The sequence below is a fragment of the Talaromyces marneffei genome, chromosome 1 (assembly GCF_009556855.1).
Source record: "Talaromyces marneffei chromosome 1, complete sequence".
NCBI lineage: Eukaryota > Fungi > Ascomycota > Eurotiomycetes > Eurotiales > Trichocomaceae > Talaromyces > Talaromyces marneffei.
In genome coordinates, this window is record NC_072348.1 from 4,640,383 (window position 1) to 4,666,196 (window position 25,814).

The 25,814-nt window shown below is 47.7% G+C and overlaps 12 protein-coding genes across 12 annotated transcripts; 6 read left to right on the plus strand and 6 right to left on the minus strand.

Annotated features, from left to right (window-relative positions):
* Window positions 1-291: 291 nt before the first annotated feature.
* EYB26_001716 (uncharacterized protein) lies at window positions 292-1,098 on the minus strand (the record flags this gene model as incomplete). The annotated part of the gene is made up of 4 exons (XM_054261024.1): window positions 292-428; window positions 495-543; window positions 610-932; window positions 1,008-1,098. 4 exons carry the CDS (start codon window positions 1,096-1,098, stop codon window positions 292-294), a joined length of 600 nt encoding a protein of 199 aa, XP_054116999.1.
* A 752-nt stretch (window positions 1,099-1,850) lies between these two features.
* On the minus strand, window positions 1,851-2,944 carry EYB26_001717 (uncharacterized protein; the record flags this gene model as incomplete). Its single annotated transcript, XM_054261025.1, has 3 exons — window positions 1,851-2,563; window positions 2,628-2,861; window positions 2,929-2,944. The coding sequence occupies 3 exons, from the start codon at window positions 2,942-2,944 to the stop codon at window positions 1,851-1,853; spliced, it is 963 nt and encodes a 320-aa protein (XP_054117000.1).
* A 1,164-nt stretch (window positions 2,945-4,108) lies between these two features.
* Window positions 4,109-5,730, plus strand: EYB26_001718 (uncharacterized protein; the record flags this gene model as incomplete). The annotated part of the gene is made up of 3 exons (XM_054261026.1): window positions 4,109-4,356; window positions 4,422-5,651; window positions 5,718-5,730. The coding sequence occupies 3 exons, from the start codon at window positions 4,109-4,111 to the stop codon at window positions 5,728-5,730; spliced, it is 1,491 nt and encodes a 496-aa protein (XP_054117001.1).
* Window positions 5,731-6,046: 316 nt separating this feature from the next.
* On the minus strand, window positions 6,047-8,644 carry EYB26_001719 (uncharacterized protein; the record flags this gene model as incomplete). Its single annotated transcript, XM_054261027.1, has 3 exons — window positions 6,047-8,347; window positions 8,411-8,568; window positions 8,632-8,644. The coding sequence occupies 3 exons, from the start codon at window positions 8,642-8,644 to the stop codon at window positions 6,047-6,049; spliced, it is 2,472 nt and encodes an 823-aa protein (XP_054117002.1).
* Window positions 8,645-8,669: 25 nt separating this feature from the next.
* EYB26_001720 (uncharacterized protein) lies at window positions 8,670-9,702 on the plus strand (the record flags this gene model as incomplete). The annotated part of the gene is made up of 4 exons (XM_054261028.1): window positions 8,670-8,720; window positions 8,788-8,874; window positions 8,945-8,961; window positions 9,084-9,702. 4 exons carry the CDS (start codon window positions 8,670-8,672, stop codon window positions 9,700-9,702), a joined length of 774 nt encoding a protein of 257 aa, XP_054117003.1.
* A 139-nt stretch (window positions 9,703-9,841) lies between these two features.
* On the minus strand, window positions 9,842-11,402 carry EYB26_001721 (uncharacterized protein; the record flags this gene model as incomplete). Its single annotated transcript, XM_054261029.1, has 4 exons — window positions 9,842-9,955; window positions 10,011-10,925; window positions 10,984-11,244; window positions 11,301-11,402. The coding sequence occupies 4 exons, from the start codon at window positions 11,400-11,402 to the stop codon at window positions 9,842-9,844; spliced, it is 1,392 nt and encodes a 463-aa protein (XP_054117004.1).
* A 304-nt stretch (window positions 11,403-11,706) lies between these two features.
* Window positions 11,707-12,864, plus strand: EYB26_001722 (uncharacterized protein; the record flags this gene model as incomplete). Its single annotated transcript, XM_054261030.1, has 2 exons — window positions 11,707-11,732; window positions 11,784-12,864. The coding sequence occupies 2 exons, from the start codon at window positions 11,707-11,709 to the stop codon at window positions 12,862-12,864; spliced, it is 1,107 nt and encodes a 368-aa protein (XP_054117005.1).
* A 785-nt stretch (window positions 12,865-13,649) lies between these two features.
* EYB26_001723 (uncharacterized protein) lies at window positions 13,650-14,705 on the plus strand (the record flags this gene model as incomplete). The annotated part of the gene is made up of 1 exon (XM_054261031.1): window positions 13,650-14,705. The coding sequence occupies one exon, from the start codon at window positions 13,650-13,652 to the stop codon at window positions 14,703-14,705; it is 1,056 nt and encodes a 351-aa protein (XP_054117006.1).
* Window positions 14,706-15,976: 1,271 nt separating this feature from the next.
* On the minus strand, window positions 15,977-16,813 carry EYB26_001724 (uncharacterized protein; the record flags this gene model as incomplete). Its single annotated transcript, XM_054261032.1, has 1 exon — window positions 15,977-16,813. One exon carries the CDS (start codon window positions 16,811-16,813, stop codon window positions 15,977-15,979), a length of 837 nt encoding a protein of 278 aa, XP_054117007.1.
* A 1,931-nt stretch (window positions 16,814-18,744) lies between these two features.
* Window positions 18,745-20,531, plus strand: EYB26_001725 (uncharacterized protein; the record flags this gene model as incomplete). Its single annotated transcript, XM_054261033.1, has 2 exons — window positions 18,745-20,409; window positions 20,511-20,531. 2 exons carry the CDS (start codon window positions 18,745-18,747, stop codon window positions 20,529-20,531), a joined length of 1,686 nt encoding a protein of 561 aa, XP_054117008.1.
* A 1,674-nt stretch (window positions 20,532-22,205) lies between these two features.
* On the plus strand, window positions 22,206-23,016 carry EYB26_001726 (uncharacterized protein; the record flags this gene model as incomplete). The annotated part of the gene is made up of 3 exons (XM_054261034.1): window positions 22,206-22,210; window positions 22,533-22,658; window positions 22,722-23,016. The coding sequence occupies 3 exons, from the start codon at window positions 22,206-22,208 to the stop codon at window positions 23,014-23,016; spliced, it is 426 nt and encodes a 141-aa protein (XP_054117009.1).
* Window positions 23,017-23,183: 167 nt separating this feature from the next.
* EYB26_001727 (uncharacterized protein) lies at window positions 23,184-25,037 on the minus strand (the record flags this gene model as incomplete). The annotated part of the gene is made up of 1 exon (XM_054261035.1): window positions 23,184-24,479. The coding sequence occupies one exon, from the start codon at window positions 24,477-24,479 to the stop codon at window positions 23,184-23,186; it is 1,296 nt and encodes a 431-aa protein (XP_054117010.1).
* Between the last annotated feature and the right edge of the window lie 777 nt (window positions 25,038-25,814).

The window sequence follows — 25,814 nt, forward strand, 5'->3', positions numbered from 1 at the left end:
TTGAAAGCGCCATCTTTGCGATATGACTAACAGAGTATGTTCGTTTGCGCCTATTAAGGTGCGTGGTCGGTCTATATATTTATCCGGCAAGTCGCAAAAGTAAAGCTTGACAGCTATCGATAACGGAGAAAGAGACAGGTATGGATACGTGACATTGATTTATGATGTGGGAACCGGCAAAATTGAAAACACTTGTGCTAGGTAACAGGCTCAAACGTGCTAAGAGGAATAACAAATTTGCATAGCAATGCGAGTAGGCATGTCGAAATCAAAAGATGCGCGAGCAGTCATCTAATGCGCCCACTCTTTGGCAATGTCAAAAGACCACATGAATTCGAGATGGATGTGGCCATCGTCATCCACGAATCGTGATTTTACGTTATAATGTCCTCGAGCAAGCATGCCGGAAGGAGCCTCTTCTTCGTGGACTATGAGAAAACGGTGATTAGTTGCCAGAAGTCCCCATGGCTGCAAATCGAGATCCTATGACTTACATCGTTTCTCATATGAAGGTTTGCCGGTTGTGTTTGGCGCATAACTTCCCTATATGAAATTGTCAATGAATTACTCGAGGACTTTCATGCAACAAGATCATCCAGGCGGACGTACGAGCATCTCCTCATCCTTGGTAACTGTGATACCCTTGCGCTTAACCACATGGACATATTTCAATCCACTCAATACATCACGGTGCACCTGAAAGACGACCTTGGTGAAGAACTTGGATCCCTCCTTGATTGTGAATGGTTTGTCCTTGAGAGTCTCAAGGGCGTTGGTACCAGTCAGGTCGAGGGTGATATCGGGCTTTCCGGGTGTCTCAATGGCGAGTGATTGGATGATGCATGTTCTTGGGTCGTTGGGGTCGCCGATGGGTTCACCGGTATTCAAGCCGAGAGATGCCTTCCATCTGTTGAGAGATTCGTCGTTTTGGTCTTTGCAGAGTCGGGTTTGATGGTTAGATATCATTCACCCATGGCCTAAACAGACAGTAGAAATGAGGTCTTTACCCAGGTTGGTGTATTCTGCAATGGTCTTCTTCTCTCCGACCTTGAATCCCTCGGTTTTGCTGGTGGAGAGTTCGTCGTCGTGTTCACCCATCTTGTTCGAAGGTTTGGTATATGTGTATGTCTATTGTTCCTAAGCGGTATGAACTGGAGCTTCAACAGATAACAAAGTTAATACAGTCATTGGGAGGAGCAATTGGCATAACACAGAGAAATGAACAAAGCAGTTGAGAGTTATTACCTACCAATATAAGGGAATACAGCAGCGCTAGATTTGATAAAGATCAGGAAGAGTGTTTGTTGATTGTTCTCCTGAAATGTTGTTGATGCAGTGGGGTAAGAAAGGCGGTGGAAGGAGGGGAACCCGAAACACTGCGGGTTTGCTCAAACTAACTCGGTATTTTGCTACAGTTTTACTCGTATCTGTACCACATGAATGAGTTGATCCTTGGGTTTCTCGTCGGAGATTGATTTCTTGCACGCAACAGATGTTAATTGGTTTATCCGTAGTACATAAACTGAAGAGGATATTGAATAACAATCATGTTGTTTCGACGTTTACTCCACACTGCACGCAGCCTAGCTCAGGCGCATGCCTGCCATGTTTTGTGATTGCGGTGCATACAACACGATGACTGGTCGGAGGATGTGATACAGGTCGAAACAATTCTGAGTGTCTATATAACGATGAATAAGTGAGATCCAAACAAGACTCCGATGTACATTGACTATAATCCCGAACCTGACTTCACATCATACAAGGTCAAGTCAAACAAACAACCTGAAGAACGAAAAACTCCATATATTTGCATATCCAAGGGTATCATATCATATCATTTATCAACATCACAAGAAGTATTCAATGACCGGGTTCTGGCCGTCCTTGTTTGGTTGTGTTTGTTGCTCATTTCGGTGCTCATCGTTCTCGGGCGCTGCACCAAATATATTGAAAAACCTCTCTCCGGTGTCACTCACTTCCAAAACGCTCGCTAAATTTCCGCATCGATAACAATAGTTCGGCGCGCTCCACACCGTACTCAGGCGATCATCATATAAAACCTGGTACCCTTCCTGACACAATTGGTGGGCACGTAGAATGTGTGACATGTTATTAACTTCGAGAAATTTGCGCACGACTTGGGCGCCAAATGTATAACCCGCACCACGCGGCGACAGTGAGAATTCATCATGTTCAATATCAGGATCCGACCATACCAAATCTGCCATGGGGCCTTCGTGTGGGATTTCGCGGAACCGGTCGATGATTTTGATCTGGTCTATAGAGTGGATGGAGGGTGATAGTCCACCGTGGACACAGAAGATTTGGTCGTTGATGACTACACTTAGAGTAAGGAAGTCAAACATGTCGGTGAAATAGTGCCAGACATTGGCATTGCCATACTTTCTTGCGCACTCCGTATAGAATCCATATGATTGCGTGACACCTCGAGATTCGTGGTTTCCTCGGATAAGATGAACGCGCGATGGATACCGTAATTTGAGGCAGACGAGTAGGGAAATCGTTTCGACGCTGAATAGACCGCGATCCACGTAATCGCCTTGAGGACGCAATGTTAACCACGTACCCTCATGTTTCTTCTGTGCACGAACATAGCCGCATACCTAAAAACAGATAATTTGTATTCGGACAAAATCCTCCAATCTTGAATATTTCAATCATGTCGAAAAATTGCCCATGTATGTCTCCAACAACGGTAACCGGAGCCGCAATATGTACGACGTTACTCTCCTTCATAAGGAGCTCTTTTGTCTTTGCACATATTGCCTCAATGACGGAATCCGCTAGGAGTTGTTTCTTATACAAGCGCTCGATACATTCGTCCAAGTCGATGCTGGCTGTGCGGGAGAATGGGGTTAGCCTACCAGACTCGGCGTTTGAGCGAATGAACAGCGAGGGACTCACATGGTAGACCTGGCATGATGGGTATGAACAGCGGGAAAACCACTGTCCAGATATCGGCCTTCTATAAGTGTCCTGGAAATCGGCGAGCTGTCGTGTGAGCACTTCAACGGAGAAGTGGCGATAATGGATAATTTGACAGAGTTCTTCCCACAATAACTAGCATCCTGGTCCGGTCTGAGGTTGCCACAAGCCAAAGTAGATAATCACTCAAAGGCGCAATGTATAGTTACTCGAAGAGAAAGGCGTTCAGTCGCTGGACGGCGTGGTCATTGTTCATGTAAGTACTTGCTAACTAACTAGTTAGTTAACTAGTTAGCCACCAGCTTACGCTTCGTCTTAGTAATTGTCTAGCTACGTTTTTGGGACTAACTACTTTAGGACTAATATCTCTTAGAGACCTGCCGCGCGGAATGCCTAAGGCATGCATGTCAGACCTAGCCTAGGCAAACAACGACAGCCTAACTCAATCAGGCAAGTCCGTGCCTGTTCCTGGCGATGTGCATCGGCTGACCGCCTTAGCACCACGTGACCTGCATGCAAGACGAATGAACCACCACGCCTTCTGTTTGGCAACAACATTGGGCTGCAACACCTCGCCAGAGTCCATAGCACTGCTTTCTTATGAATTTCCATTATTAATGATAGCTGGCCTCGCAAGAAACATGGAGACCCCAGTAGTACCCAGGTCTCCCAGCTCCGAGGTACGAAAAGCATTCTTCGAGCTCATCTTCTCTGATGAGTGCGTCCGCTTTCTATACAACCTTGACGAGTTCTCTCCTGGGTGATTTTTCCCAGCAACTACATGCTACTTGTACCTCGCTTTGAATACCAGGCAGCTCTCCCGGTGTTCTTTATATACTGGATGGCTGGTTCCATACCCATAGGACAGTCAGCAAGCCATCCTGGAGACACCCCTTTCGTTAAACAGCCATCTCAGACTACATCCAGGATCGCCCATAGCCGCTATAAACTGGACTTTTGGATTTGCTTACTTTATATGTCTCCTATAACATGCTTATTTGGTAGTGATTTACTGCGTCCCAAGATCGAGATTATCCTGCATGCTGGATCCCCCACGATTGATGACTGTTAACGGACCCTTTCCTTCAAAGGTCCGCGTTCGAAATAATATTGTGATATTAATCAGAAGACTAGGCGACCCCAATGAAACTATATTCAAATGGAAGCATCTTATTATCAAAACCATCAACCCCCATATCAGAAATCTCCTTGTCTCTCGGAACGCAGGACTGATATCTGCCCAGATATCGACCGTACTAACGATTTAGGCTATATCAACTCGTCTCCAAGAATCCGGCCCCTTCATCATTCTTTGTCATATCCACCGGCGTCTGGAAGGCCATTGCACGGCCATGAGTTTCAAGTAGCGCGGGCTCGGAGCCGTCTACAGACTAGATCGAGTCCGTCGTGAGTGAAGCATATGGCAGCAGACCATATCTGAATAACCATTTCTCATGAATGACTTTCTATAGTACTACCGGAATAATATCGAGCTCACCTGAGCTTCCCCAAACTACATTATCAGTCTCTGCATCATCATCATCATCATCACCAACAACAACAACTTTGAGCTCTTTCCCATTGCCGTATAGATCCCAATCAGCGACTCATTACCGCTCACCTTCTTCTGAGTATCCTCCGGCTACATTCCTACTGACATCCCAGGATTTTCGACCTTATCATTCACCCCCAACCCCGACTCTACCGGGAAGGTTCTCTAGTCCTGACGACTCGCGTCCCTCGACTAGTTCTGCTGGTCTCCCTAACTCTTATGAATCAGAGTCAAATCCAAATACCGGCTCCTTTTCGTCCCCAAACTGGCAACCCAGGGATTCAAAATGGCCTCAGTCGCGATCACAAAGTAGCAGGAAGTACATCCCGAAGGGCCGCAGATATGACTCGCCCATTAATCAGCGCCGCATGGCCCCACGGAATGGTTTCATTCATCCCGCGAAGAAGGGCACCTTGCCAGGTCCTAATCAGGCTGTTGAAAGAAAAGTCCAGGATGGCCGGAGGACGAGGGTCGATGAATTGGCGACGCGATGCAATGATGACAAGACCCCGACAGAGGGGCCTCGCTTGGTCAACCATGCGCTACCAGCAAGCCTTGATAACGGCGAAGAAGAAAGGCCTCCCAGCACTAAAGAAACCTCTATGAGTGTGTCTCGTTACGTCTCTCCCAAGGATGAGGAAGACTCCGTCCAATCAATCCGAAACTCCCAATACTGGACACAATTAAAGCACGACCCTATATTCTCGGACCTCTCCACAGGAAGCGAGACTATATCCATCACAGATCTGAAACAACGACGAAATCAAATATTGCAAACCCATGCACCATCTCGTCAAGCCATCATGAAGGAGCAGGGTACTCAAACGGATCCCGAGGAACAATTGCCATTTTCGCGGCCCAGGTCTCCCACGAAAATAACTGCCACTGAACAGACCCGCCCTGAACAGTTCAATTCCAGACCAAAGAGCGTCCCCCAATCCCGGAAAAGACCACATGCAAAGGACAGTAATCAACATAATCGAACCTCTTCCCTCACAGACACTGACAGTCCACGCATTCACTCACAACAGCTTGAGGGCAGAAGAGGTTTTAAGCGATCCAGGAGTGTCACGGAGGAAGATTACGAGGAGAATGATTACCCGCATAGGCGGAAAGTTGGAAGTGGGATCAGTCAGGATTCATTTTATAGGTATCTGCCATCCTGATTTCTGATGGGAGCCTGAACCTGACTTTTGTGTTGTTTTGCTTGCGCTAGTCGAAGACGTTAGATCGTCGCATGATTTGGAAGTTTGGGCGATGATGTGATTGGTGCATGCATAGGAGATAGATTATGGCATATTTTGGCTGTTTAGACGATGATACGGTTGATGCATAGATGGAAGTTGTTTGCATCTCCACTGATTTTTGCGGCGTATTGTCCTTTTTTTTTTCCTACTTTTTTGTCATGTTTTTAGTGGTGTGTGGAGCGTTGATGTAGGAAGACGTTACATAGGATAGGCGAACCGTTAAAGGTTGCATTGAGGTTATGCATCTATAATTTGTTTTGCATTCGCATTGTCATGGCTTGTTATGCTCGATATATGATTATCTCTTTAGCAATCCTTGCATTTGAGCAGCTTCTGAATCAGATTCTCCTTCGTCCTCTTCATCTTCTTCATCATCGTCTTCCTCATCGGAGTCCGTCTCTTCCTCCCCCGAATCGGTTTCGTATTCTGTAGACCCGGACTCTTCCTCCGATATCTCTTCTTCTTCTTCTTCCTCCTCATCTTCTTCGTCAAGCCAATCATTTAGACTCTTATTTCCTATGGCACTGCCAGCTGCAGCACCGACCCGTGCCTTTCTTGCTGCTCCGCTTGGTGCTGCACTCGTCTCGTGCTCTTGTAATGCTTTATCGAGACGCTGTCCTGCTGTTAACCGTTGCGAATCCCGGCTTGTCGAAGACTCGATGGCCACGCCATCCTCGCGTAAAGATCTATCGGGTTCTTGTCCAGCCGCTACCCAGTCCGGTAGAGGCTCGTAGCCGGCCAGACCCAATGGTCCGGAGTCAGGTCCCACGACAAGTGTCGACGTACCGATAAGGAGATCTCGTCGTGTCTCAGACGGACTTGGGGCATGTGGCACCGATTTTGGAGCCAGAAGTAGCAACCTGGCCATCTGCGTGTTCTTGGGATCGGACAAAAGTCCTCTATACATGCGTGCGCGATCTCGAAGATCATATGATGTGTCGTATCTAGTGAGAAGAAGAATATATCTCCATAGCAGTGTTATACGGTCATCTCCTGACGGCTTGTCTTGTTGTTCCGCTTCACTTGCGTTTGCAGCGTTTTCATGACCGTTTTGAGTCTCGCCCGCAGTCCAGGCATTATTATCATCTTGATCATTCTTCTCAGGTTGAGGTGATTTTTCAGAAGGCGGGTTCTGGAGTAGATGATGAAGGTAGACTTTAGCAGCTAGTAACACAATCTGCTGCTTAACCTCTTCGGTCTCATCAGCAAATCCTTTGGCAAGAATGCGCAACACATCCGGAGCGATGCTATTTTCTAGATCTGCCGCAGCATACTCGCCTACCAGCCAGATAATTGAAGCTCTAGCTCCTGAATTTGACGTGGTTTCAAGATAACCTGCCAGCCGAACTATAGTTTGTTTGTGAGCATCTGGGTTCTGTTGAATGAGATGTCGGATGATTGTCAGTGACTCTGAAACGACGTTGTCATCGATGCTAGATATTCGGGATAGAAGTAACCGTAAGCAATAACTCGAAGTCTTTGAATCGGTTTGTGCACAACGACCAATGGCGCGCACACTTTCTCGGACTAGGTCGGGATCTGTCCCTTGCGAAAAGTGTTCGAGCTCGCTAAGTATGATGCCCCTATAATACATTCCTAGGTGAGGGAAGATTATCGTAAGCACTTCGAGCTTGAGTCTCCAGATATGCGGTGGATCAATGGCCCGAACAAGAAAGTGGGAAGCATATTTAACAAACAACTTCGGCGCGTGGAAAGCCACAGCAACAATGTTGTATAGAGCAACATATTGAATATCTTGCGGACAGCGTACAAGCGCGACTAGTGGGCCAATAGCACTTTCGAGGTACTCCTGAGTGCCGAGATATAGGTAGCAGCGAACAATGCTCACTATGATAGCGGACGTGCGACTTTGCAGTAAGGGCTTGCATGCACGCAAAAAGAGCTCGAGGTCAGGATCAAGGACTGGAACTTCTTCATCTGCATCGCCATTAGTCGCTTCATGAGATCCACCATTGCCATAATCGTCATAGAAACCCTTAACTTCGTTCTTCTTCACCTTCTGCATCTTACGGGGGAAGCATTTCCTGGCGTATATTGTCAAAAGGCGCAGTGTGGCTAGTTGACTCCATTCATCCATATCGACGAGCTTTCTCACCAGGCTCCGGTAGTGTTTGTGTATCAAGTCCAATCGATCAGGACATACATCCAGAAATGCCGAGACAGCGGGCCCAACCACAAAGTATTGATTATCGCCCAGCAAAGTGAAAAGGCATTCCCTGAGCTGCGGTATTGTATTCGGGTCAAGCCGATAACATTTTGGAATAGCCAAGGCGGCAGCTCTTCGGACATGAGGGCTCATGTCTCCCACTCCACGTTTGATCGCAAGGGAGACAATCTGACTGATGACGGGAACTCTGATTCCGGACATAGTTCGTAATGCCATAACCCGAACCTGCGGGTTCGTATCTGTGAGGGACTTTTGGATCGCATTGATCGAGAGCAGGGCGAGGTCCGGCTCGGCTTCGGCATGGTGAAGGAGGTAGATGTAGACAAGCTTTTTGACTTCGATGTTGGGACTGGCAGCGTTTTTGACAACGGCGGAGAAATATTGCAGACATGTATCGGACTGATACATCAACTGTACCAACAGTAAGTCAGCTCTCGGAGTCCCGCCTTGCGAATACGTAGACTATTTCCATACCGAAATCACTTTGCGCAATCCGTCCAAAATCTCTCGGTCGTTGCGGCTGTCTAGTAATTTTTTGATTTGTGCGGACGAAGGAGCTCGTGACGTTTCTATCGAGCGGAGACTCCTGCTACTACCAGCGGATTGGGCTGCTTCGAGTGTGAGGTCACGAGCTATACACAGAATGAGAGGTTAGAATCAAGACCCGGGGAAAAGACAGTATATGTAAGACGCACCAGCCTCTAACATGGAAGATATCCTAGATATCGTCTCCATGATTACCAGAGGGAGCTGTAAAGGCCTCTACGACCTTACCTCTGAAGTGGTGTGTTTCTGGAGAAAATCAAGCTTGAAGTTGGGAGGGAGGTGAATGTTTGGTGGGGAGATTCTAGCGTCATCGGTTGAGTGAGCTTAAGCCGCGGGCGGCTGCCAGGACCCGCGTCGATCTTAACAAGATCATCCACCACAACAAGAGAAGGGTAAGTCAACTCAATAACATATGTCAGAAAATGATATGAGGAAGTAGCTTACTCTAGAGGGTTTCGAAAGGAGCTCGGCCAACCTTGGTATTTTTTCTCATGATCAACGCACGAGTCCTGTCTACTTCTTCATCCGCGGACTTTGTCAATTTTATATTACACGAGACCAACGGCTTCACGACTGTTGTAGTATGCTCAACGCGCGAAAGGTTTCTCGAGCAACTGATTGCCAGTATATCGTTGCAGCTTCAAGAACATGACCACCACCACGTCTCCGAGAATGAGCCATCGACGCTTCTAGAAGCTGATCAACCATCTCCGAGCAAACCGCCAACATCTGTGGAGTCCTTACTATCAAACACAATCGGCAGCATTGCTAGTTCTCAAAGAGTCAAACTAGTCTTCTGCCCTTCACTTGCGCATCTACGCGCATATCTGTCTACTTTCCAGTTACGCCCATCGCATGACAGCATCGACCCTAAGAAGCAAGATGCAGGACGTGGAAAACCAGTGATAGCGATCCTGGACTTTCTCGCTGTCCATTATATGAGTACCCAGTTTTCGGCACAAGGCCTATCGCAGACACTTGCTCTTGCTGTAGAAACAGCAGCTCGAACTGATTTGACTATTCTGTTATGCGAATGCAATGATGCAATGAATCCAGGAGACCGTGATCGTGGCCCTAGACTATGGGATTTACATGTGCCTCTGTTGAATGGTGGATCAATTCGATCAGATACTGGAAGAGCATCGTCATCCTCATCGTGGTCTGGCAGACATGTCTCTGTGCGACAAGTAGCTCAAAGGTGGTTCAAGTTTGAGGAATAATTGATTCAAAGACCATATGCATACAGAAACCTTGTATTATTTCATAAAAACCAAATATGCAATGCCTCTGGGTATAACCATAATAACCATAACAAGCCAGTAGAACTCCAATCTCGTAACTTCTTAATAGGTCTAAAAATCATAGACACTTTTCCATCTCGGTGATATAAAGTTTTATATGTGACTCCATCTTCAAGTACTCGTCGTGCGCTCTGTGGATTTCGCTCTCGATATTCTCTTTCAAGTCCGCCATCTATTTTTAGTCAGTAACCTGCCAACAACAACGTCTTCGAAGGTGATGTTCATACCTTCTTCTCTGTTTGTTCGATTCGTACTCTCTTAATTTCCATAGCCTTTTGCTTTTCGGCTCTCTCGTCTCTCAGCTGTCTCTGAGTATTACGAAGCTCCTCCATTCGGGCTTGTGCGATTTCTTGTTTCTCCTGGCTATTTTTACGGAGTGTGTCGATTCTTTCGTTCCATCTTGCCAGTTGTCTTTGCAGCAATTTCTCTGTCTGGGCCACTTCACGTACATTATTGCCTCGCTCCGAAATAGCGTCTTTGTTTCTCACTGCTCTAGCATCTTCTTCTTCCTCCTTCTGTAGTTCGACGGAGATGTCCTCGAGGACCTTGACGCAAGCTTGTACCTCGTTTGCGACGACGTTGAATGTATCGGTGGATGTTTGCAGTGCCCGAAGTCGCCTTTCCATCGTATCGACTTGTGCCTTTTCGCGTGCTAAGCTCTCTGATAATTCGGTAAGCGAAGCCTGTAAACTTGCATAACTCTGTTGAACGTATGGCCGAAGTTTCTCAATCTCCCGGCGCGTGCGTATCGCTTTTTCCACCTTCTCTTCAAGTGTAGCTTGTTTCTTGGCCTTGTCGGTCTTTACTCTTTCCAACTCTTCTGCGATCTTTTCCTGGTTCCGGTTCAGCGCTAATAGCACGCCTATCAGAGCATCATTGCGCGCTGTCTTCTCTTTGACCTGGGCTTCAAGTGCTTTTTGGTTGGCACGTATTTCGTTCACTCGTTCTTCAATTTCTTGATTTTCTGCGTAGAGTGTTTCAATACGCGCTTTGGTGCGCTCGGCTTTATTGAAGTGCTCGTCAATGACTGCGGTTTGCGATTCTCGAAATCGGACAAAGTTGATCAGATAGGAAAATATCTTAACAAGTCGGTCATGTGTAGGTCGCGTAAGGTCGGAGAATGTAAAGTCGTTCACACCACACTGTCAAATGTTAGCCATACACTCCCTACTCCTCTCAGGAGGCTATCGTCCAGCATACCTCAATCATAAGCCGTCGAAGGTTCAGGAAGAATCCCATCAGGTTACGTGTCTCGTTAGGCACGATATCCGGATAGTCACCACAGATATCCTGAGCAGCTGCGCGCATCGCGGGATCGATCGTTTCCCTCGTGGTGTTCATCAGCAATTCGGCGAACCATTCTAGCACCATTTGGATCTGTTGCGGGTTGGGTTTGAGAAGATCGGCGGCAGTAAACGGTACGCCTATGTCGTTTATACAACCAGCGATTTCTTTGTCTGGCTATTTCGATAGTCAGTTTATGCACTTCGAAACTGGTAATATCTAGGCAATCGTACCAAACGCATCAAAGCATCGCTATCATCATCCTTCTTGCGGCTGCGACTTTGTTGTTGTTGGCTGCCATAGAATTGCTGGCTAGCTCTGTGATTATACGCCATTTCCAAAGATCCCTATTCTCGCAAGATGGTCAAGTGTGACTTCGTCTGTCCGATTGATAAGTTCTGTCGAAATTGATGGCGGAAAGTTCATTCGTTGTTTTGTTTACACCCGCAAGTTGCAACGCCTAAGATGGTTTAGTGCGGGATCCTGACATGTGCTGAGGGGCGGTCAGACAAACAGTGCAAACATTGGTATGACTCGCACGGGAAACTCGTGGATTTTTTGGTCTTCGACAACGTTCAAGTCGAAGCCTAATTAAATTTAGCAAGCGTTGAATCAGGCAAGAGGATATTTGCTGAAGATATGGCTCCAGAATCTGCACCGTTCGAGTATGTTGCACCAAGTTAGTCTCTCATCGTCACACTAACAGGAATCCATAGCATCGTGTCGACATACAATGACCTCCTCAAATCCGATCCCGACATTACCATGCCCATAGCGGCTATTGAAGCTCTAGTCCTTCTCCTCACACATTCACCATCGTCTACGATTTCAGAAACACTTGATCTTCTGGCAAAACACACCGCCATCTTGAAAAATGCCATCCCAAATCCTATTGCCCTCTCCGCCGGTACAGATCTGTTCCAACGATATCTCATCACGACACTACAAAGGCCGGGCCAGTTAGGACCTGCGGGGGATTTCAACGCTATTAGAGCGCATCTGCTATCAAACGGACGACTTTTCATTAAGCGAGCGAAGGAGAGTCGAAACAACGTGGCTGCTTTTGGAAAGGGATTCGTCCGTGATGGAAGTACTATTTTGACAAACGGTGGCTCTAGAGTAGTGTCAGCTTTGCTGCAAAAGGCAGCTGATGAAAAGAATGGACAGTCCGCAGTTCGATTCAGGGTCATTTATGTGTTATACGGTATCAATGACGCCGATAATCTTTCGGTAGAACCGGAAGGCCTGGCGACTGTTCGCGCCCTCAGAGCGCGAGGTGTGCCTGTTGCTACGATACCCGAGTCTGCCGTCGCTTACTCACTTGGCAAAGTTGATACTGTGATTGTGGGTGCGGAAGGTGTCGTGGAGAATGGTGGCGTCGTCTCACGTATGGGAACTTATCAGATTGGTTTACTAGCAAAAGCCATGGGTAAGCCATTTTACGTCGTCGCCGAGAGTCACAAGTTTGTCCGTTTATACCCCCTTGGACAGTACGACCTTCCAATTGAGCAACATGTCATCAACTTCAAGACGGAAGAAGATGTGGCGGCAGAGGAAGCAAGCCGTTCTACGGAGACTAAGGGGACGACTCCGGGGACTGGAGTGTCGTCGGAGGAAAAAGCTAAACACATGGCTGCTCTTTTGAACGGTGCACCAGCAGACAAGCCAGATGGTAACACAATGCGCCGGGATGCGGTAGACTACACTCCTCCGCATTTGATTACGGCGTTGATTACAGAAAGTGGTGTGCTCACTCCAAGTGCAGTCAGTGAAGAACTGATCAAAATCTGGTTCTGAAGGAATTCCTACAAATATCTCATCTCGACACTAATGAGCGCCAGCTCGGCAAGATACCCTGAGACAAACTGGGCTGGCTGGTCGATGATCGATCCCGTTGGCGCCTGCACAGATCAAGCATTGCTGATGCGTTGCAAATGCATTCATGCTCCATTCGATAGCTTCATCGGCAAGATGATTGAACATGTATCCGACATACCACACCAAGGGCGTGTCCTCAGTCGATATAAAAGCCATTACCATAACGACTGGTGGAAGTACAGGCGGAACCCCACTCAGCGATCCTGTCAAACCATTCAAGCGGCGATCGTGATACACCACGATTGTCGCGATATCTCAAAACACAATACACACACTGGTTGTTACTAGCAAGAAACATTCAGTGTGAATATGTACATAGCAAAGAAAACTAAATATCAAATATTGATTCAGGACATTGCCCCTACTTTCAAAACAAGACATCTAACTGTCGTTGTATTATGTTCGGCCCATTCTACCGTCGCATAGACGATCTCTACATGCTGCCATGCGGCAGTCCGGGATCCTAGGCTTCCAGGCAGCTACATATTCCACCACTTCTTGAGTAGCATTGCTCATAATTGCTCATCATTGGTAATATAACTGCTATTTAGCTAGTCGACTAGTCTCCTAGCCCCGGAAGCTCGTATTCCGGGTCCCCTTCAGGTACCTGGGCATATGTATAAAGGCACAACTTTAGAACACCTATTGATTACATCCAGGTCGGAGTTGAAGGTCTTATAAACCAGACAAATCGAGTCTTCAAAATGTCTACAGAAAATCTCGCCGCCGTCCTCGAAAAAGTAGGCACCGCCCTCAAACCCCTCGCCTTACCTATCCCTTCTCCAGGTGAAAACGAACTCCTAATCCGCAACCATGCCATCGCCGCCAACCCCGCAGACTGGAAACTCCGAGACTTTCCCAGCCATCTCAACAACTTCCCTACCGTACTAGGCAGTGACGTCTGCGGCATCGTGTCCGCCATAGGACCCAATGTGACAAAATTCAAAGTCGGCGATCGCGTCACTGGGTTTGCGCTCGTGATCGCAAACAATAAACCCGAACACGGGGCATGGCAGACATATACGCTTTTACAGGAGAGTGCGACAATAAGAATTCCCGAGTTTGTATCCTATGAGGATGGGGCCACTTTTCCGATGGCGTTTGCGACGGTTGCTGTAGCATATTTTGAGAGGTTGGGGATTGCTCGTCCTGTTTTAACTCTGGATGTACAGCAGCAACAGCAACAGCAGCCTGGGATGCTGGTTTGGGGCGCGTCGTCGTCTACGGGGACGGCAGCTGTGCAGCTAGCCAAAGCGCTGGGAATCAAGGTCTTTGCGACTTCCAGCCCGAAGAATCATGAATATATAAAGTCTCTAGGCGCATATGCAGTGGTCGACTATCGTGATCCGGACGTTGTCTCGAAGTTGGTCCAACTCGCGAATGAGGCCGGCACGCCCCTCCAATACGGGTTTGATTCAATCACCGAAGGGAACAGTTCTCTACTGTCTGCTAATACTCTACTCGCATCCGGTGGGCAAGGAAGTAAATTAGCACTCACCGGACCCTGGCCTGCCGGCGATGAGAAGCCTCCCACCGGTGTTGAAACTTCGATGACATTGGCCGCTTTTGCGTTTGTACATCATATCGAGATGGGAAGCTGGCTGTTTAATGAGTACCTGCCAAAAGCTATTGAACAGAAGAAGATTGTTCCAGCGCCGCAGGTGAGGGTTGTAGATGGTGGGATTGAAGCAGCGCAGGAGGCGTTGGATATTGTCAAGGCTGGGGTTAGTGCGACGAAGATTGTAGTCAAAGTTGGCTGATTTGTATGAGTATCAGAATTACCTTTAACGTATAGAGAATCAATATGTGACATTTTATGAATTCAGTGCTCAGAGCGGTGAAAGATGTCACAGGAAGATACCTAGCAGAAAAGGTAACGAAGGTAGTTAGCGATTCCCCCGCATTTCTCAGCTGACAATCGACATCCTTGTAACTTTTTCGCCATCCTACTTTTTAATCATCAATATAGGACGTCGTGATAGGCGAAGTTACATCCACGTAGATCCGCTGACATCCGTGCCTGGCTTGGATGAGCGATGAGAGTGGTTGGCTTGGATGGGTTGGTGAGATCCAGTGACCACTGGCCAATCTAGCTTCATGTTTAGATAAGCAGTGACGCGTTCTTAAGTTACGTTAGTTCTTTTGACTCTTCAAAAGTTATACCCGTGGATATTGTGTGTTCAAAGAGCAATATAAGATCAAAATACCATCAAGTTGAAACAAGTCAAAAGAACAAATACATACCTCCCTCCTCCAAGACCTGCGTTTATCGGCTTCGCTGGCACCACTCATCTGAACCCAGACCTAACAACACCCTTGCAAGTCGAGACACGTATCACATCGTCCTCTGCAATCTCTCAATATTTACAACTAAAAGAAACACTATCTTGACAGGGAAATAAAAAGATTATGGATGCAGAAACAGAAACTATCTTCACATCCCGAGCATCCCACCGGTCCTCAAGCCTCTTAATCGGCGAATCGGGGTGTGCATACACTGTCACGGCGGGAGTTGAGAATGAGAATCGGTTTTCGTCGTCGGGACATGAGTCTTGGTCCTCTTTCAAGAAATTTCTGAGTCGACGGCCTAGTCAGAAGTATCGCACGCTGGAGAGGAGGGAGCCGAGGAGGTTGAGGAAAAAGTCGCTTTCTGCTGTTGCTGCTTCTTAGCTCGGGTGTGAGGCGCTAGACAATGGTATCGGGCTGATATATTACGCTAAAATGAATTACGAGACTTGTTTGGGTTTTTTGGTTTGTTGGTTTGCATGTTTTGTGGATGAGGTGGTGATGCTCGTTGGCGACATGCCCTCAGATCCATGTGATAACACGGCGTTTTAAGGCTGATTTATTCTATACGGGGCTTCATGTTCTGACAAGATCTTTCTTTCCAAGTACGCATGCATGATACTGCAAAATACTAGTAGCGAAATTAGTATATTATATTCCGTCTAGTCCTCAAACTAAACACGTGGAAGCCAATGTAGCCAGCCATTCTATCAGACTTCCCTTCCCCAACTTCTGATTTGCTCAATCAATCAAAAGTAGCAGAATCATCAAATCCGAGAAACGGTTTACTATCTGCCGCAATAATCGCCGACGTAGGTCTTTTCCGCCGACCGGGTTGGTCAGTCGTGGATGTTGTATTAATAAAAGAAGCGGCTGCACCGGGTGGCGGAGGTGGTGGGATAGAGAATAGAGCCTGCTCTTCATCTCTTGCTGATTCCAGATGGGAAGCCGTTGTGGGTGCTGGGCGTCGTCGGGAACTGTTGATGCTTATTGTTTGGCCGGGTTTCAGGCTATAATCTTTGAGCGTTGCACTCGTGGAGCTATCCTCGGATACGGACGAAGATGATAAGGAATTATTCCCTTGCCATGAAGATTGCGTCGGTGTCTGTTGATCCGAAGAGGTTCCGTCCCTTATACCCAATATCTTCTTAGCTTCCTGCAACGCAACCCCAAAATCAAACGCATCACTCCGCTCCTCGAATCCAATTCCCAACAGCGCTTTCCTCCCTTCCCCGACAACCCGCAACACAAAAAACCGAGACGAATCAGTCACATAATCCACCGAGTTTGCATCCGTCAGGGGTGCAGCAGCAAATAAACTCCCATTTTGAGGATCCTCTAGCAAGATATCGGCGCCGACTTTATCGTGAATGGCAGTCTCCAGAATTCGGAGACGAGAGGAAAAGATCTGACGGGTTTGCCCAGTTTGAGGGTTTGGCACGGTCCATTCGGCGGCGGAGTAACCTTTCATTGACGTCAAAGGAGGTACAGAGTAGACATGGACGAGGCGAGTGACGAAGAGGACTCGTTGGAGGGCATCTGCGGGGAGAGGTTCCCCTGTTGCGGGGTTGATGGCGGACATGTTTGGTATGAGCTGCTTGGAAATTGGAGTCTGCCGGGGATTATATGTTGTTGAACAACGAGTTCATTGTATTAATTAAACATTAGAGTATATTGATCGTGTCTTTCATGCTTGTGGAGGATAAAAGGGTAAATATTTGGTGGGCCGAAGTGAAGTGATGTTTTTCGGCGGGGGTTAAAGTCGGAGGACAGGCCTACCTGGGTAAGCAGCTGCCTATCCACACCGAGACCTAGTGTCCTGCCGGAGGACCAGACGTCTCATAACTACCGACCTCGTTTCATGGCCTGTTAATAATCATTAGATAACCATTTGCACAGCACTGCCAAACGCAGGAACCGGTTACAGCCGTGGGCACACCGAGTAGACTACTGCAGGCTGGAATGTCTCAGCTGGTCAGCAACGGTGAAACATCTAGTTACTCCATAGTAATAGTCGACACAGCAAACCGCTGCGCTCCCTTGTTCCACGTATGCCACCGGTCTGTTTCACTGGAAGGATACCAGATTCGTCTCGACTTGTCGATTTATAAAGCATTGATTTCATTAGCTATGCATGAATTTTCCAAGTCGAATTGATAATGTGCGACTGGAAAGCCGGATAGAATAATACCTCGCTAGTAGAACATACAGAGTTACTGTACAGTAAGTAGTACTTTGATACGTAGTTAGAATGTCTCAGGCCAGAAAGGTCTCTGATTGAATGACCCTCCGACAATAATACCGCTACATAACCATACAACCGAACAATTCCCACCTGCCCCTCGTAGACGATAGATTATCGGTTTCGTAAAAAAAACCAGTTCATTGAACTCTGGATCTGGATCATAATAATGATCGATCACATAAGAGAAAGGGGCAGGATGAAACGAGATGGTGATTGGCTCGCCTGGGATGCTTAATTATGCTTCAGTCTTCAATGCTTAACTTTGTAGGAATTCGGAATCCCACATTTCTGCGACCCTCGTGACCTGTATCGAACTATCGGATATCCGTAAACTCTATCCAGAGCAAAAATCCAAAATGAAGACTGATTTTTCGTTCCCAATACATTCTGCTGCTACAGACCTCGACACACTGTAACTTATTAAGGCAGTGACGTATGTCTCATACTCATTACTCGTATTAGTGTTGCTAAATTAGGAGATCATCGTTAGCGGCTGTGCTAGTCGACTTAATCAAGGCAATACAGCGATACAGAGTCCGTAGTAACGATGTTATGTTATGTCGTCTGCCGTCCGACTCCATGCTACGTACTGTTACGGTAACTATGAGGCAGCCAGTACATTGTAAACAATGTACTAGTTAGTGTCGTCGGCGTCGTACAGGTACCGTACAGGTACAGGTACCTGACGTTTGTAAACGGTCGTGGCTTCTCGACTTCAAGAATAAGAACAGCCCAGAACGCGCGGTTCCATGGGCATGGGGCAGGTCACAGGGCACCACCGCGTACTAGTTGTAATAAAATACCACTAGTTCTTAGGCGATTGCCACGCATTCCAGCCCAAAGCTCAGTGTCTCTCTTAGACCTCTTTCGTCTTTACCTTTACTCTTACGCTTTCTTACGCTTCCCTCCGGTCGACATTCATTTGTGCCTTTTACTTCTCTCCACATTCTCTTCTTATTTTCCAGTCAGGCATTCATCCCTCTGACTGAAATAAAAAAACAATATTCGCTTCTCAGTGGCCCCTGCAGAACATACACAACTACGACTCACTCATGAATTTACTCCGCTGTTCTGCCATCGACCGCGATCTGGGCGCCCGTCGTACTGTCTGACCGCCACTGGCACCACTACTCGCAAGGTCCAGCCACGACTGACGGGTCCATCCGAGTCCTGTGATCTGTACCTTTTTATTGCCTATATCAACAATCGTGTTCTCCTGGATCTCCAAACTGGCAGTAATCACCTCCTGTGATTCTTAGGCTGCGGCCATGGCAATATGGCCCTTTGGTCGCAAGGGCAAGCGGCCCCGGAGTCAGATGAAGGCCTCCGACGCCGCCGACCGCAGATTATCTTTCGAGGACGCCACTGACAAGTCTGTTGCTGCTGAACATGCGCTCGTGTCTAGGAAACCGTCTCGGAAGCGATCGAAACGTGAGAAACATCGAAGTGCTCCTCCCTTGCGTCATCAGGCTTCTGCTCGTGCTGTTGCGGGCGAGCCTGTTGGCCCGACATCGACTTTTGCCTATAACCTAGACGGCAACCACACATCGCTCTCAAGTATCGGCCAGGATAATTTCGCCGTCGCCCGTGCCACGCCGACTCTACAAAAGCGGGATTCTGCTTCCAAGGGAAACACTTTGAAAAAGCGACTTAGCAAACGTTCTGCGCGAGAACTACAACGAGAGCGGGAGATCAAGGCTTTGAGCTCTTCCCCCCCTTCAGGTAATCCTCGTTTCGCCAACACCTGGGGCTATCACGCTTCGGACGTTCGTCGCGGGCCCAGCGTTCGCAGTCGTTATGGCGATCACCAGACATCTAACCAGAGTCTCGCGATGGGCTCTCAGTCATCCCTATCGGACGCCTCTGATTTATATACGTACAAAGTCAATGCCCTCGCCGTCTTGACCCCCCGACCTGTTATTCGATATTCAGAAAACCATAACAAACACCTTCCTCCGCGAAGCACAAACCCGTCGTCGAATTCGATGCGCAAGGATATCAATCTAGGCGATGAAGACGACTGGAAATCGCACAAGAGAGTTGCTGAGCTTGCTGATGATTTGGATGCTTCTGCTCTAAGAGAGCTGCTAGAACGCGATCGCCGACGAAAAGAGAAGAAGCGTTTGGAAGATCAAGAACGAAGACAGCGTCGGTTACAGCGTAGACTCGAACGCGAACAGCCCGAGTCCCAGCATGCGGAAGCACCAAACAATGTTGAAGAAATTGATATTGAAGATTTGCGTGGCCGAGACAAGACTCCTTCCCCCGCCACGTCATCTAGACAAATTCGTCCAGAGAGTACAATTGACGAAGACCGAACACAACAAACAGAAGAGAGCATTTTTTCGCCAGACCAGTCAGGCTCATGGCTACGGGAGCCTTCCAACAACAGTCAGCAACGTGAAAAGCGCTTCTCTGATATATCGGCACATGTCATTGGCAATATTGATGATCGGTCAATCCGTGCCGGAAAACAGGGTCATGATGTGAATGCAATGTCGGAAGAAGACGTTTCAAGACATCGATCACCGTTGCTCCAGGCCGTTGCCAATACCAGCTCAGCTCGTATGAGCAGCATAGCTCAAGAGTCACTGTCGGACCTTTCGCGTACCGAGAACTCCGAAAAGCGCCTTTCAGACACAAGCAGCAGACGCATGTCATCTTGGATAGCGTTCTTTAGGAGGAATAGTTTGAGAAAGAGAAGGTCAAGAGAAATTGATGCGCCTCCCTCAGACTTCTCTAATACATCCCGAGATTCATTTATGAAGGCGCAAGGTGCTGGTCCATCTATGCCGATTCCCATACCAGAGCGGAATTTCCGACGTGCTGGCGCATATCGCTCTCAATCTAAATTTGTTGAACACCTTGATAATTATCCCATCTCCCCGCCGGATTCGCGCATGCAGTCTCCACTCCCAGTGCCTCTTGAAACGGTCCTTGATATGCCAGCCAATGATCTGAATTCCGCCGGAGCTAGCCCTCGCCAGTCTTTTACAGAAGGCGACGATTATAATTACGGAAACGGCGAGCCTAGCCGTCCGATGTCCTGGGATGAGAAGAGCGGCGTCCTTTCACAGTCTTTGGCGTCAATTGACTCGGAAGGATCATGGATGTCAGGCAGTTATCTACGACGAATTTCGCAGAAGAACCCAAACTTTACATCGTGGCGCAACAGCGGCCAAATGAATAGACTCGATAAGTATGACGAGACCGAAGAAAACGAGGACGACGTTGCCAATGATGAGTATCTAAACCGACTGGCCGAGGAATCTCCCGAGCAAATGTCTAATCCTGTCGCTGGCATGCGACGACCTAGCAGCACAGCCATCGGACTGGATATCGCCGGTGCTGAGAGTGATGGCAGCAGACGGTCGTCAAATGATGTTAGCGGCATGGAAACCTGGCACCAGGGACTGGAGCGAAAACCAACCGTGGTCCGTCGCGAATCGGGCCGTGTACGTGCAATGTCGAAAGAAGTGATTTTCGGCGATGTCGCCATGTTGGACACGGCGTCATTGATGGACGAGGAAACAAGCCCTATCAGTCCTGTCAGCTAAGAGGCAGAGCTTAACGGGGAGACAAGTGTTGACTATGGCCGCGAGCACAAACATGCTCACCAAATCAGTGCCAGAGGTGTTAAATTGCTTGATGTTCCATCTTGCGCGTCTGTTGGCTCGAGAGTATAGATTTGTTCGCTTATTGTTGTTTGCTCATTGATCTAGGTTTAGGTTTGTCGGTTACATTGAACACGGGAGAACAGATCGAGTCGGAAGGTCGCACCACGCTCTCTACAACCCCATATACGATATATCAAAATCCCAAAAAACTTGAAAACGAAAAAGTGATCTGATGCGCCGAAGAAAAAAACTTGGAAAACATTCCAGGAAAAGCAATAAAAAAAAGAACAAGAAAAAGAAAAGAAAAGGGGGGGAAAAAAAATGAAGACCAAAGCAATGCAAAAAAAAAAGTGAAAACAACAAAAGCATCAAATCGCGGCCACTTCTATATTATGTCAACAAAATTTTTCATTTGAAGAAGTTGTATCCAACTCGACCCGACAGACTCGAACTGTTCTCTCACACCGGTGTACCGACCAACCGACAACCGACAGCTGACTGGCAGACTTGACTATGCATGCATGTACCTTGAATGACGTTTTTATACAGTTTTGTTGAGAGTTGTTGTATCAGATACCCCATCCTATTCCCCAATGTTATTGTATTACTTTGCCTTTGTGTATTTCATGTAGAAACAGGTTGTTCCTTCTGTAATCTGTTTGCGACGGCGAATCATTGTACAGAATATATCGTTACTATGTAAGACTATCCTCGTATGTAGCAGTACGTATTCCCTTCCCTGAGAAATCTACATAGGGCTGTCCCAACCAGGCTAGCGTTATAGGAGTCTGGATCAGACAGATTGATAAGCAGAGCTTAGTCAGGAGAGCACGCCATTTGCGTCACCGCCTTCATCCGTCGTCGCGTCTTGCAATTAGTTAACTAATGTTAATTGACAAGGAGCATCCAGACATTGCACTACTCCGTCCTCACAACCCTAACTATTGGCATTATTGGAGTTAACTGTAAGCGGAATATCTACTAACTATGTATCTTGAGATTGGTAATGCGTGCTGATTGATTCCATGCGTGTGCTATTCTAGTTGCATCTAGCTGTAGTCATCAATCCTTGTCAACATCCTCAATTGCTCCCTGAGCACACAGAAAAAGAAATGAGGTATGGCAGTTCTACAATTAATCATCATTACCATCTACCTCCTTCTACCCTTCTACCTTCTCTTCATGAAATATCGCGACCCTTCGAGGGCCGTATGGTAGTCACCGCCCCATTGGCAGGTCAGAGTCGCAGATTTTATCCGCCGAGGCCGCACGCAGTGCTCGCTCTGACTAATAGGACGTCACGTCACGGCAGTATTTGCCCCTCCCTGGCCCTACAGCTAGCTATATAATAACCTCAGCCCCTCACTCAACTTCCCTTTTCCACTTTTCAGAACCATCACTTTTCAGAACAGCCTACTTACCAAGAAACAAATCCCCAGTCTGGCATCTTTCGCTCGTACTGCTCGCATCGCCTCTTCAGCCTCTGCTCGTCGAACATTTACGTCAACGTCTTTGAACAGATTCCACTCTTCGCCAGTCACAATGGGTGTTAAGCAGCTCAAGAAGTGAGTCCATAAAACCCAACCAAGATCTTTATCAAAATATGGGTATTAACGAGTCTTAAACAGCAAAACCGAATTCGACGCCGCCATCTCCGGCACCGACAAACTCGTCGTCGTCGACGCCTTCGCCGAATGGTGCGGCCCTTGCAAAGCCATTGCTCCCAAAGTCCACGCCTGGAGCGAGGAACACACCGACGTCGACTTTGTCAAGTTTGACGTCGACGAGAGCCCCGACGTTGCACAAGAACTCGGTATCCGCGCCATGCCTACTTTCCTTTTCTTCAAGAATGGACAGAAGATCACCGAGGTTGTGGGTGTGAACCCACCTGCTTTGGAGGCTGCTATCAAGAACAACAAATAAGCTGCCTGTTAACTATGAGGGAAATGGTTTCTTTGATCTCTCTGCGTCAAGAGAATTGTATTGTTTTGTATGCTACAGACACCACGTCTACAGTGGTCTGGTCTGAATTGAAATAATGGACAATTGTGGCTATAACTTTTTCCTTTCCACCTCTTTCGTAAACTTGATTATTCTTCGTGACTGTTTCTCCGCGTAGCCCTCTCGCCAATCCCCGTTTTGGTCTCAACATGGTCCTCGTGCTGACTCAAATGCACATTCCTTACAAACAAACTCGCCACAACGCCGACGCCGGCGACGCAGGTATACAGTATCCAGATGTTGCGGATACTCCACGACCAGGCATCCCTGACCACACGCCTCTGCACGGGGTCTGAGATGACAGCGTCCAATAGGAACACGCTAGCCGATGCACTCTCGCCAGCAAATAATTCGGTCTGATTCGCAGACAACCCCGCTGCTCGCAGCGTTGGCTTTTGCAAGTTCATACTATTCTGGAATATGACTCCCCCCAACACAATACTCACAGCCGTAGCCATGTTTCGTATGAAACCCAGCGTGGCCGTTGCGCTCGCCGTATCAGCCTGACTGACATTAACCTGCAACGCGATAATAGGCGAGGAGAATAGACATCCTGTCCCCAATCCAGTCACGACCTGATACAATATAATCTTGACAAGCGACGTATCTGTTTTGAGATCAATGTACATGCCCGTACCCACCACGCAAAGCACAGTGCCGAAGATAATGACCTCCAAAAACCGACCGGTCTGATGAATCAGAACACCCGTGAAAGCACTCGTGAATGCTTCCGTTAGAACGATGGGGAGCACCAATATACCAGACCTTAAGGGTGAAGCACCCTTGGCAGATTGGAAGTAGAGAGGCAAGTAATACTCGCCGCCGAGGTAGACCATGCTCTGGCAGAAGGTGACAACGAAACAGGCAATGTTTGATTTTTTGCGGAAGACATTCATGGGCATGAGTGGGTATTTGGCGAGTCGTTTTTCACAGTAGATGAAGACGAGGGACATTAGACACCCAAAGATGATTAGGCAGATGACCTGCGGCGAGTTCCAGGAGAATGCGACGCCGCCAAAGTTTAGTCCCAACAACAGCATTAGGGTCAATGCGAGGATTGATAGACTGCCGAACCAATCCACGGCTTTGATTCCGTCCCAGAATGGGGTGCGTGGGTTGTGTACATCCAAGAAAAAGAACAGCAAGACAAAGGCCGTGCCGCTGACAGGCAAGTTGATCCAGTATACCCAGCGCCAGGAGATTGTCTCCGTGAACACGCCGCCCATCAAGGGTCCCACTGCACCAGCGATGGCCCAGATGCACTCCAGAATCCCGAAATAGAGGCTTCGATGTCTGACGCTAAACAAGTCTGAGATGGTAATCGTAACCATCTGCAATATTCCCGCGCCGGCAACACCCTGGATTGATCTCCCGACAATCATCATGGTCATATCCACCGACTCCGCACAGATGATAGAAGACCCCAAAAACAGGGCTGTGGCACTTAGTAATATGAGTTTTCGGCCCCAGATATCAGACATGTTAGCCCAAATATTTGCTGCGGCGGCGTTGGCGAGCAAGTACGCACCCCCAATCCAGACATAGCCGGCGGCGGAGTGCAAGTCGGAGACAACCGTGGGGATGATGGTGGCTACGATGGTTTGGTCTAGGGCTGCTACGAACAGGGCTAGCCCGAGAGCGAGCATGGTCGCTGCGATTCTGAAGCGGCCTCTTGGTGTCTGCCCATCTTCTGCGTCTGCGTCCGAGGGTGCGTGTTGGTATGCTGATTCTGGTGTTGTGGTTGCTGCGGCGGCTGCTGCTGCACCAGAGACGGTGGAGGTTAGATGGGCGAGTTGGATGTCGTTCATAGTGATGTTTGGTGTTTCATTTCTGTTAGAAGCTGTTTTGCTTAATTGGTCTGCTGGTGCTGTTGTCTCGATCAGCGTTCTGGTTGTGTCCCGCTTTGCGGATGACTCATTTCGAGGTGATTCGGCGGAAGCCATGTTTGATGTCAACGCTCTGTTCTTCGAGAGAGTGTCTATGTATGTCGTGTTTTTTTTATGCAAATGGCATTTTTCTAGAACGATTTTCTTGCCCTGGAATAAAGTTCCAACACAAGATCTCGCAAGATTGAGTTTTTGGCTGTCCACCGAGCCAGCCACACTGGACGTAGTGTTGACCAAGACTTTTACCCTTGATCAAGTCCAGTCGTCGACTCGATAAACAACTAATCCAATTGTATCATTAAAAAAAAAACCAATCAATCGAACAACAATAAAACAGAAGAAGTAAAAGATAAGAAAAAAGTCCGGATCAAGATAGAAGATAGATCCACTCGCTTACCGTATAAAAAGGAGGCAAAAAACACGGATGGATAATTTTCACCTCCACTTTTGGTACGCCGAACTCCGACTTGCTTGTCTACCAAAATGCGGAGTCATTGGCCGCTAGGCCATGCTCTAAGGCCGGGATACAAAAGTGGGATAGTTCGTGATTTGAACTACGAATGAGCCATAGCAGTAGACTTTGTCATTAGTTAATATTGTTCGTTTGCTGCAAATCTGCATGGCGTTAGGGTGTGGCAAATCAGATTAGGGTTTGTAGTTGCACGTGCTTGGAATAGAAAGATGTTGTCCCACGCTAGAAAGCAGTCAAATCAAATCCCCTAACTTTATCTCGATGATCTTGATAAGAATGTTTATATGTAGCAAAGACTGAATCACATTACAAATACAGGCTAATGGATCCAAACATAGCTACTCCGCCCTCCTCGGAATTTC